The sequence below is a fragment of the Artemia franciscana genome, chromosome 6 (genome assembly GCF_032884065.1).
Source record: "Artemia franciscana chromosome 6, ASM3288406v1, whole genome shotgun sequence".
Lineage (NCBI taxonomy): Eukaryota > Metazoa > Arthropoda > Branchiopoda > Anostraca > Artemiidae > Artemia > Artemia franciscana.
In genome coordinates this window covers 18,673,245-18,686,014 of record NC_088868.1, presented here as the reverse complement: position 1 = coordinate 18,686,014, position 12,770 = coordinate 18,673,245, and the positions used below count along the sequence as shown (strand labels likewise).

The following is a 12,770-nucleotide window of genomic DNA, read 5'->3' as shown; positions in this document are numbered from 1 at the left end:
ACAATCGCGGTTTACCAAAATAAGTGGGAATCGAAACTCTACTCTTTACACTTCAGCTCAACCTTTTGTTACATTGCTATGATAATAAAAAAATTAAAGTTTCCCATTCAAAACTATCGCTTCCACAATAAGGAGAGTTATAACCACCTCGGTTCCCAAGTTCCACTAACACTGGTGAATTACAAATGGTGATCTTCCTTTGTAATTCACTTAGAAAATATATTAACTTGAAGTGTCATGTAAATTTCAACAACACTCCCAAGATGGAGTGGAATCTCGTTGAAAATTAAGTCGCTAAATTCAGTGGGTCCGATTCGAGTGGCCTCATTAGAGAGATTTCGGGGCTTTTTGTACAAAAATGTTTTGTACAATTAGTTGTCACTAATTTTATACTTCTAAATTATTTTCTTATCTTACCCTGCGATGATAACTCATCTTCCAAAACACGAAAAAAGATCCAAACAAATAAATTATAAAAGTAGAGACTATAGGACGTTCTACATCATACATTCTGCCTTTATTTTGGAATATAGGTAGAATATTCAAAAATTCTTTTTTTTTTCTTCATTATTATTATTCTTGGCCGTCATATTTTCTCTTTGACTGCTCAATTTTTCATTTAGGGATAATTTTCCGTGGGGGGGATTTTCCACAGGAATGAATTTTCTACAGGGTTGGGGATACGCCTAGCACCTCTGTGGCATGGTTCAGTTGAGTTTGTACTAAGAGATGAAGGGTGAAATAACGTTACAGCAATTGAAATATATAGTAAGCGACTGACTATATTGGCTGTTTTCCATATTTTATGTTCCTTTTGAATTTGAAAAGCTAGTTTTTTTCCTTATTCCGCCCTTAAGGTCCTAACAATAAAAGAACTCCAAATAAAAACCTAGAATAAAAGTGGATTTACTAAAATCAGAATTTACTGTTTAGAAACGTACATCTACCTCAGTTTAGATGCTTCTAAACTACGCTATTTGGCGTTAGCAGCAAGCCCGTGGCACGCAAAAGCAGTTCGATCTGTAAAATGCTTAACAGTTTTCGCGTTAGAACCAGCAAAAACTTTTAAACTGATGATATTTGCGATTATAGAACTTTTCATCAGGTTTATGAGGATCTGAGAATTAGATTTATGTTGTTGTTGTTTTTTTATGTGAGTACTGTGCCACTGGATGAATGCGGTCATTAAAAAAAATAATAGCGTTGCTCGCGAAAGTCTAATTCCTCTCGCTAGTAATTTTACGTTATTTTTCAAATAGTGTTAGCTCAGAGCTTAGTTCATGGTTTTTTGATATAAAAAAAAAATCTATCTAATAATCTCAATTTGTGTTTAATTCTTTGAATGTCTTACAGAGTCGGCAACGGTGAACCAAGTGAAAGGAGCAATGGAGCTAGCTTAAGAAGAAGCGTTGCAAACTTGGTTGATTCAATGCGTGATTTACTGACGGCCTATAATCATAGGGATGACAATGACGCTGAAGATAATGATGATTAAACTGTGTTCTCTTTTAGTTTTTAAGGTTACAGGGAGAGTAAATTATATGTCTTTAAGCACATGACGATTAGTAGGAATTAAAAAAAAATAATCTTGAAACAAATAGATCGAAGTAGCTTCAATTGGGAGGGGGTCCTACCCCCCCCCCCCAGATTATTTTGTCCGTTCCTTGCCACAGATGTCGAAAAATACCCATTTTGGCGATATTTTCATTGAAGAGTGGCTTTTATGGTATTTTCATTGAAAAAAAATCTCCCTAGGCATTTAAGTATAAATTTTGCCCTCCCCCTAAATTTTCATGACTTGATACAACGGGTTTGTAACTAGTACGGGAATGATTTTAATCTAAATAAACTGCACCCCCAGCCACCCAAAAAAAGAGTAGTCGCGGTTGCTGACCGACTTTATTGATTGTATATACGTTCTTTACGGCATACTCTTACTTTATAAATTTAACAATTTTAAGCAAACTTAATTTGGATTTTTAAGTTTGTGTTGTTGCTGACAAAACGCACTTTTTCCTTTTTTTATTGCTACGCTTTTAGTGGGTGGATGGGTTGAAAATACTAATAAACTTTAAAAACTCCAATGAACGTAAAGTTACTGAGGTCCAGATAAGGTTTTCTATCCCGGGTTTATTTTTGTGCGCAACAGCGCCAGTGTCTAAATTTGGAAAATTTTCGTCGTGCATTTTAATTTACGGTCGTTAAATTGGAATAAAATTGTCCGTCTTCAAATGTTACATTTGCTTCTTGAGAGTTAGTTGTGAAGCACTGGATAACTAGATGAGAGAGATGTGAGGCTGAAGAATTATAAAAGTCAAAGAATAATGGCCTGTGGTTTCTAAACTAGTTGCCATATTATAAAGGATTAAATGTATCATGGTTTAAATCCTCCCCCTCCCCCCACAAATGTTAAAAGTATGCCATTCCAGTTTTCATACAATAGTTTAAAAAGCTGACCCCTTCACCAAAATCGCTTAACTTCAGAATTTTCGCTATAATTAAAAGATTGTCCTCTTGGTATTCTCAAAATAGTCTACTTCTGAAATTTCACGAGGATCTTACTGTTGGTGAAAGATCTTACTCCTCTAATCTTTTTTTTTTGTTATCTGTGCTCATACCGTAGTTCTCAATCATGCATGCAAAAAAACTCCGTAACATCAGCTTTGATGAAAATCACTTTTTGATGAAACAATTTCCATGATGCCCATTTCAACAAATAATATGATCTTCACCTGAGAATCATATTAGGAGGATTTGGATGATTTTCTGGCCAAAAATTTCGTTGTCTGATTACATGTATATGTGAATAATAAATAAATGAACTTGAACATGATGGTAAACAAAAAGACACAAACCTGCATACCCTTGAAAGGAATTTCTAAAGAGAAATTTAAAGATTAAGAGGATTTCCCTTCTTCAGGATGTCTTTGAAATGCATGTGATAACACACACAGTGAATAGGTGCAATTTTTCAGTCTTTTTATCAGTTAATTTGAACATCCAAAAATGAAATGTATAATAAAATGAGAAAATGCCAATTTCCACAGCAATTTGAGAGATAGAAAAATATATAAAAGGATACTATGCAAAACCTAGGACATTCTGAAGGGGAGCCTAGGAATGAGGTATTTATCATGGTATCCCCTTAGGAACAACTTAGTAATTAACGAATCCTGAACTGAGGAGGGATCATCATATGAACCTGATTCATAAATGGTAACTATTCTTTCGGTTAATTTTAATGATAATAGTTCATTGCGAAAATAAATCTTATGGGAATTCCAAAAAATAACCTAAAGCCTGACAAAACGGTGCCGGGTCCAAACGGAACTGTACGATTGGAATCAAGATAGCCGAAAATTTCAATTAGGAGAATAATAGTTTCTTTTTTTTATTATTCTCCTGTTTCTTTGGGTTTTTTTTTTGTGCGTGGGTCGCTGAAAATAATGAAGAGATGTTTGCGTATGGCTCATTTGAAACGAAATTTCTATATCTACCTTCTGTAAGTATTAAAAACATAATATCAAAATAAAATGTATTTTTTGACAAAAACTGAATATCATAGCAGCGCCATAGTGCTGCCTAAATAAAGAGGGTGTGGACACAATGTTTTATTTATTTTTTTTTTGTATCGAAGGACACTTCGTACCAGGGCACTTCGTATCGAAGGAGTTGTTGTAGAAACTTCGAAAAGGACTCATTCGACTGGAAATTGAAAAAGCTAGTGCCTTTAATAATCTAAAGTTATTGAAGGGCAACTATCCCCCTTCTCACGCCCACCATTTCCCCAAACACACCAATCGAAATTTTGAGACATCCATTTTGTTCGGGGCATATAAGGTTCCATCTATAAAGACATCCATACTCTGTATATACATATATCTATATATATATATATATATATATATATATATATATATATATATATATATATATATATATATATATATATATATACTAGCTGTTGGGGTGGCGCTTCGCGCCATCCCAACACCTAGTTGGTGGGGGCGCTTCGCCCCCCCCCCCCAAGCCCCCCCGCGCGCGTAAGTCGTTACGCGCCATATTAGTTACGCGCCATTGTAGTTGTGTCCCTATGTCCCACCTGTGAATATAGATAGATATATATATATATATATATATATATATATATATATATATATATATATATATATATATATATGTTTTTAACTACGTAAAACTTGCGAATATACAACATTCTTTGCTGTCCCATTGTCTGTGCATATAAATAGATTGTCAGGTTTACCGACTCTTGAACATGCAACATATAATGGTCCATGGGAAAACAATCCGTATTCAGATCTATACCTCATGATTCTAATGATTGCCCTTGAGCTTTGTTGATGGTGATTGCTAATCGACCATTCCCTGAGTCGCCATCGTCATTTATATATCCCCCTGTGCACCCCGGCGTCCCCTTTGTAGTTATGTCCCTGTGTCCCGGTCGTCATTTATATTCCCTGTGTCCCGGTCGTCATTTGTGTCCCGGTGTTCCAGTCTGTGATTTCTCTTTGAGTGTCCCGGGCGTCATTTATATTCCTTGTGTCCCGGTCGTCATTTATATCCCCCTGTGCCCCCCGGCGTCCCCATTGTAGTTGTGTCCCTGTGTCCCGGTCGTCATTTATATTCCCTGTGTCCCGGTCGTCATTTGTATCCCGGTGTCCCGGTCTGTATATACATTCGTTTTTTAGTTTTGTTTTTCTCCTTTATTTTTTTCCTTTTTTCTTTTTTTTCTTTTTTAGTTTATTTAGATTTTTAGATTTTTTAGTTTTTTTATTAGTTTTTAGTTTTTTTGTAGTTTTTACCATTTTTTTAGTTTTTTTAGTTTTTTTTTTTACTTATGTCCTGGTCGTCATTTATACTCCCTGTGTCCCGGTCGTCATTTGTCTCGGTGCTTTGTTGATTGCTAATTTATATTATATTTATATTTATATTTTTTATATTTATTAATATTTTTTTAGTTTTCTTTTTCTCTTATTTTTCAGTTTTTTCCTTTTTTTTAGTTTTTTCTTTTTTAGTTTTTAGTTTTTTTTTTTTTTACCTTTTTTAGTTTTTTTTAGTTTTTTAGCTTTTTTAGTTTTTTTATTAGTTTTTAGTTTTTTTTTAGTTTTTGCCTTTTTTTAGTTTTTTCAGTTTTTTTTAGTTTTTAGTTTTTTACCTTTTTTTAGTTTTTTTTAGTTTTTTAGCTTTTTTAGTTTTTTTTTGTAGTTTTTACCTTTTTTAGTTTTTTTTCTTCTTTTGTATTAGTGTGAAATAATTCATACGTCATATGCGGACAAACACGACGTCACTCGACAGACAGACAGACAGACATAACCCACAAACAACTTATTTTTATATATATTTATTCATATTTTTTTAGTTTTCTTTTTCTCTTTTATTTTTCAGTTTTTTCCTTTTTTTTAGTTTTTTTCTTTTTTAGTTTTTAGTTTTTTTTAGTTTTTTACCTTTTTTTAGTTTTTTTTAGTTTTTTTAGTTTTTTAGCTTTTTTAGTTTTTTTATTAGTTTTTATTTTTTTTGTAGTTTTTGCCTTTTTTTATTTTTTTCAGTTTTTTTTAGTTATTAGATTTTTACCTTTTTTTTAGTTTTTTTTAGTTTTTTAGCTTTTTTAGTTTTTTTTTCTTTTTAGTTTTTTTTGTAGTTTTTACCTTTTTTAGTTTTTTTCTTCTTTTGTATTAGTGTGAAATAATTCAGACGTCATATGCGAACAAACATGACGTCACCTGATCCACAGATCCACACACAGACAACTTATTTTTATATATATAGATATATACTGGGCATATATGTTATATATGTTATATATTTGGGGTATAAAAGGTATATATAGAAAGGGTGATCGTTTAAACTTTGGAGGGGCTCATTAGATTTGTAATCAGAAGTTCTAGTGCCCTTTTTGAGATTCAGAGTTAATTTTTAATTTTATTAAAATTAATAAAATAATATATTTTATTTATATTTTTTATTTATTAAAACATTGTGAAAACAAGTGAAAACATTTTAAACGTATTTTGTTTATTTAAATCATATAGTAAACAATCGAGTAAAACCCAAAACGAGCAAAAATTAACATGAGTAGGGCTGACAACCCCCATGCCTTCTCAAGACCAGAACATTAATTTGTACTTCACTGAAAACAAAATATATTTAAAATGTTTTCATTTTGTTTTGACTCATTGAAAATGTTTTTACAGGATATATGAAGGAAGAAGTCCTTGCGCTCTAATTACAGCGCGAGTGTCTGGTGCCCTTGTTAAAAGTAACAAGAGATTGGAGGGCAAGCAGCCCTTCTCTCAATCTCATTCATTTTCCAAACGCATCAAGTCAAAATTTTGAGACAGCCATTTTGTTCAGCATAGTAGAACGGTCCAGCAACTATGTCTTTAGGGATATTAGGCACATCAACCCCCTATCAGGGTTGCCAACAGCGGTACAATTGTACCATTTCACCTCTAAAGGTACATTCTAGTGCAATCACAAATTTTATGAATGAATGAATGACTGTATTTAAAGCCATTTTTCAGGCCGTATACATACATATATATCAACAAACAAAATAAATTATGTAACAATCGACTTTCGAATAACAAGACCCTTCCGGACAAAATTTGCCACTGCTACTATATTTATTTTCGACGTCGACTTCAAAGTTCCAAGAAGGGGCTCACGACCATCCACCCCAAGAAAGCTCCCTCTTAGCTCATTTAGCCCCTGACACCTGAAAAGAAAATGGTCTAGCCCATCAAGATCACCGCAAATTGGACAAGTATACCGCATTTCCGGATGACACCTATTTTTCCAAATAATGTGAAGAGGGAGACAGTTTTCTCGCACCTGCATCCAAGACCTCAGGGATTCTTTTGGAATCCCTAATTTAAAATATAACTCTTCACCATAATTTTCTTTCACCTTATAGTAAGAACTTAAGCTTTCCGGCTGGCTAAGGTCATTCCACCATTTCTGAGTTTCTTGGTCTTCCAGCCTTGTTTGGATCTCTGACAGAAAGGCTTTTTGATCTGAGATTGGGCCCTCTCCTCCATTCCATGCATACGATAGACCTGTGATGTCTAGTAGTTTTTTGACATGGAAGGGCCATGACGATTTTTGTCCCAGGGTAAGTAATTCATCATACGCTGCTCTGATGAGTCTTGAGGAGGGACATTGCAGTATTTTCAGCCAAAGAAAAGTCCCAAATCTCCCTTGATGAAAAGTGTGTGAGTTGTGGCGTGCAGACCTAGCATTTGTTTATAATACTGTAGCTGTATGAGTTTCTAATGAATTTGCCACTTCTAGGCCCCATACTTCCCCTCCATAGTGGAGGATTGGCCTTATTTTTGAGTTGAACACGTTTTTATGCATCTTTAAGTCACCTATTCCCGTCAAATTACTGTTCCTGAACAGTGTTGCCATAATGTTACATTATGGCACATATGTTACATTTTCAAAATGTGGTACAATAAGATTTGACTGGGCGTGAGGACGCAGCGAGCGGAGGGAATTGTAGTTTTAATTTGTTTTCTCTTCTAGAGTATTAGGCTTTCCGCTCCAGATATGGCATCAAAACGAGTAATTTTTGGTGACATTTAGCATTTAAGCCAGGTGCCATATGATGGCGTTATCAAAACAAATTTAATATAAAAAGAAAGTGGATATAAAAATTAGCTTTTAAATGAGACTCTTATGATGTCCATGTGCCCCGCTAGCAGTGAAGACAAAAAAGAAAAGAGGAAATCAATGCTAATAATGCCAAAAAATGGATTTCCTTGCTGTTCAAGGTGGGAATGCAGCAATTTCCCTGTCTATGGTAAATTGGACAATCATGATTTCAATTGTGTACTTTCATTTCGATCCGACGCCATTTTCTAGCGATTGAAGGTTCTTTAGAATTCCAGTACATTATTTTCAAAATAACATTTTATTATTAAGATTAATCGAAATAATATTTACCATTCATGAATCAGATAAAAACGGCGATTTTTCCTCACTATGTAGTTATTTTTAAACTAGAGCCATGGCTCACTGATTACTCTTTGTTGAATAAATATAGAACACAGACTTCGCCCCGCTGCCTGCAGGGCTCATGGATTACGCTTCGCTCTATAGGTAATTTTACCTGTAAGCAAGCCCACTTTATGTTCAATTGTTACGTGGCTCAACTGCCACGCTACGGGCAGTGCTCTCTTAGGGTGTAGTTAGTTTATAGTGTGTGATTTGTTTTTTTTTTTTTTGTTAATAAACGAGTTGAATTGAAAATGCATTTTTAGTTTGCCCCATGGAGGAGGAGGGTCAACCAGAAATGCCCATTGGCACTTTAAGATGGATTTATCAAGACGAAATTGTAAAGAGTACATAGATATTGTCAAAAGATTTAAAATGAGCCTTAAAATATTTATCTACGATATTGCAGTAGCCTGCTATTTCCGCTAGTCAGCCCACGATTTATGTAACCTTATAGGGGGACGGAAGGGAGAGTACACAAGAAGGAGGATTGTGAAACCCTGTTATGAGGTTTTCGACCATGGAGATTATGACAGTATCAATTTCAGGTTTCCTAGGCTTTCCACTCCAGATATGGCATCAAAACGGGTCACTTTTGGTGTCATCTAACATTTAGGCCATGTGCCATATGACGGCATTATCAAATTGAATTCAACAAAAAAAGGAAGTGAATATAAAAATTAGCTTTCAAATTTGACTCTTGCAATGTCTCAGTGCCCAGTGCTAGCAGTGAAGATAAAAAAAGGAGGAAATCAGTGCTACCAATGCCAAAAAATGAGTTTCCTTGCTGTTCAAGGTGGGGGTGGGGCTGTAATCTTCCTGTCCAGGGTCTTCGACAATCACGATTCCAATTGCATACTTTCATTTTGATCCGACGCCATTTTCTAGCGATTTAAGGCTCTAGAATTCCAGTACATTTTTTAAAAATAACATTTACCATTCGTGAATCAGATAAAAATGGCAATTTTTTCCTCACTAGGCAGTTATTTCTAAACTTTTGGCTAGCATGGGCCATGGCTCAGTGTTTACTAGGTTGAAGCTATTGCTGTGACCATGCTGAAAGTAATAGCAATCCTCAACAACCAACATTACCACTTATTTGATTGGACGCTGCAATACTTTACACTGCAATATCTTTGACGTGGATTTATCACTATTTCACAAATGGAAAAAAAATAAATCATATTTGTAATTTCGTTTTCTGTATTCAGTCTACTACAAATGAGAATTATGTAAACATCAATTTTCGAAAATAATCATTTTGTTCGAGTTTGAAAATGACATTCTTCATATTTATTCTGACAATTTATTTTAATTGAAAAGAAAACTGCTGAGCAAAGTCATATAAAATAACAGGATAATGACGTTATTTTCAAGCTGTGAAGCTCCTATTTTCAAGCTGTGATGATCTTGTTTTGATTACGTTTCATATGGCTTTATCTTAATTACATGAATAACAAGGCTAATTAAATTTGTTATTTTTTATTCTTTTAGCCTACTAAAGGGAAGGGAATTTAGGGTTTTTTTGCCTGCAAAAAAAATTGCAGCCAAAATTTCAAATTAAATTTGCCAAATATGCACATTTAAAATGGTTATTATCAACGACATCAGCATCATCAACAACAAAATTCTTCATTTTCGGAAATCAATCTAAAAAAATGGATGATAGTTGAAGTCATCTTAAAGACATATATTAATTCTGAGATTGTCTTATTTTTGAAGGTCACACAACCAGTACGACCCGAACTAGCCTGAGAATGCAAATATTTACATTTGCATAAATTAATATTTGCAAAAATTAATACAAAGAAAAATTAATGAGCTCACAAAAAAATAGAACTCTTGAACGAAAGTGGTTTATTGCTTTTGGTTATGATTCCCGTCTACCCTGTGGCTGCCAAACTTTTTCTTACGCTATTACAGGATATTTAACAACAAATAAGCATACAAGTGGTGTCAATTGGGAGGGGGGAGGGATGGGGCCCATGTGCCCTGCCTCTCCCTAAATTTTGAAAATAAAATTCATGCTAGAGGGGTAGGGACACTTTTATTAAAAAAACAAAACACTTTTGGTATTTTAAGGAATAAATTGAAAGCAATGATCAATTCCCCCCCTAAATTCCGAGAAACGCATTTGCATCATTTCGCTGACGGAGACTACTGTTTTTGGTACGTCATCACCGCAGCATAGATATCATACAGTAAAAAAAATTTCTTTCAGAAATAGGGCACATCACACCACCCGCAAAGGGTAATTTCTCTTTGGATCTCAGCGCGCAATCTATATCTATCTATCTATCTATCTATATATATAAAAATAAATTGTCTGTCTGTGTGTCTGTCTTTGGATCAGGTGACGTCATGTTTCTGTGTTGACTGACGTCATGAAGTTAGTTGTCGTCATTTTTGCTACGACGGTGACGTCATTAACGGTATTTAAGACATTTGTTCACGGAAAAATGTTTAATTGTAAAATGACTGAAGAACCTACAATGGCAACAGCCGAGGAAGCTGCTCAAAGAGTTTATGCCAAAAAACTTGCTGCTGATAGAGAAAGTAAGAAAAGAAAGCGTTCCGAGGAATCACAAGAACAGCAAGAAAACAGGCTTGCGGCTAAAGAACGCAAAACCGCGCAGTTAGATGAAAATCCACCTGGACAGCGAGAGTCAAAACATATCAAAACTGAAAATGATAGCGATGATGATTGGGTTTGGGATTTTGACTTGGATAAGGTCATCAATGCCTACCAGATTTAAGTTAAAAAAACAAAGGTTCGTCGATATGTACTTCATAGTGACGCTGAAAAATAAAGAAGAAAAAGAAAACTGAAAAAAGGTAAAAAACTAAAAAAAAACTAAAAAGAAAAAACACTCAAAGAGAAATTACAGACCGGGACACAAATGACGACCGAGACAGAGGGAATATAAGTGACGACCGGGAACCTCAAAGAGAAATTACAGACTGGGACACCCGGACACAAATCATGACCGGGACACAGGGAATATAAATGACGACCGGGTCACAGGGATTGTTCGAATAGAAATTACAGACCGGGACACTGACGACCGGGACACCGGGAATATAAATGACGACCGGGACACTCAAAGAGAAATTACAAACTGGGACACCGGGACACAAATGACGACCGGGAAACAGGGAATATAAATGAAGACCAGGACACATCATTAGAATAATGAGGTATAGATCTGAATACGGATTGTTTTTCCCATGGACAATTATATGTTGCATGTTCAAGAGTCAGTAAACCTGACAATCTATTTATATGCACAGACAATGGGACAGCGAAGAATGTTGTATATTCGCATGTTTTACGTAGTTAAAAACATATATTTATATCTATCTCTATTCACAGATGGGACACAGGGACACAACTACAATGGCGCGTAACTAATATGGCGCGTAACGACTTACGCGCGCGGGGGTGCTTGGGGGGGCGCGAAGCGCCCCACCAACTAGTATATATATATATAAATAAGTTGTCTGTCTGTGGATCAGGTGACGTCATGTTTCTGTGTCGACTGACGTCATGAAGTTAGTTGTCGTCATTTTTGCTATGACGGTGACGTCATTAAAGATATTTAAGACATATATGTTCACGCAGAAATCTATTAATGTTTAAGTTTAAAATGACTGATGAACTTACAATGGCAAAAGCCGATGAAGATGCTCAAAGAGTCTATGCCAAAAAACTTGCTGCTGATAGAGAAAGTCAGAAAAGAAAGCGTGCCGAGGAATCAAAAGAACAGCAAGGAAACAGGCTTGAGGCTAAAGAACGCAAAACCGCGCAGTTAGATGAAGATCCACCTGGACAGCGAGAGTCAAAACATATCAAAACTGAAAATGATAGCGATGATGATTGGGTTTGGGATTTTGACTTGGATAAGGTCATCAATGCCTACCAGATTTCAGTTAAAAAAACAAAGGTTCGGCGATATGTATTTCATAGTGAAGCTGAAAAATAAAGAAGAAAAAGAAAACTGAAAAAAGAAAAAATGTAAAAAACTAAAAAATACTAAAAAGAAAAAACACTCAAAGAGAAATTACAGACCGGGACACAAATGACGACCGGGATAGAGGGAATATAAATAACGACCGGGACACTCAAAGAGAAATTAGAGACTGGGATACCGGGACAAAAATGACGACCGGAACACAGGGAATATAAATGACGACCAGGACACAGGTATTTAAGAATATCGTTCAAAGACAAATTTTTAATTGTAAGAAGACCGTTGAAAGAGAAATTTCTAATTGTAAAATGACTGAAGAACCTACAATGGCAACGGTACCACCATCGAAGTAGATAACCAGTGGGTTTACGGCCAACCTACCATCTTCAAAGATACCACGATAGGAAGACTCTACACCGTTCACCCCAATCAACATGAATGCTTCTTTCTACGCCTGCCTTTGGTGAATGTACCCGGTCCGACATCCTTTGAGTATTTGAGAACTGTAAACGGTACTATACATGACACTTACCGTAGTGCATGCCGAGCTCTGAATTTATTGGAGAATGACCAACACTGGGATAACTGCATCAACGACGCGTGCGAAACGTCAACCCCAAGTCAAATTCGTGCACTTGCTCTCCATCAGCTCCTACAGAGTTATGGGAAAAATATAAGTCAAAAATGTCCGAAGATATACTCCATCGAAAACAGTTAGAGACGTCAGATATGACTTTTGATTTTACATCAGAAATTTTTAACTATACTTTAGTTATTATAGAA

At 35.2% G+C, this 12,770-nt stretch overlaps 1 protein-coding gene across 1 annotated transcript in view; it reads left to right on the top strand.

Annotated features, from left to right (window-relative positions):
• The window catches only part of LOC136028143 (ribosome quality control complex subunit TCF25-like), a 41,769-nt gene extending 39,537 nt beyond the window's left edge, over positions 1-2,232 (top strand). Inside the window, exon 10 of the mRNA XM_065705804.1 lies at positions 1,354-2,232. Coding sequence (XP_065561876.1) covers positions 1,354-1,495 — 142 coding nt within the window. The 3' untranslated portion in view covers positions 1,496-2,232. The remainder of the gene's footprint in view (positions 1-1,353) is intronic.
• The last annotated feature ends 10,538 nt before the right edge of the window (positions 2,233-12,770 follow it).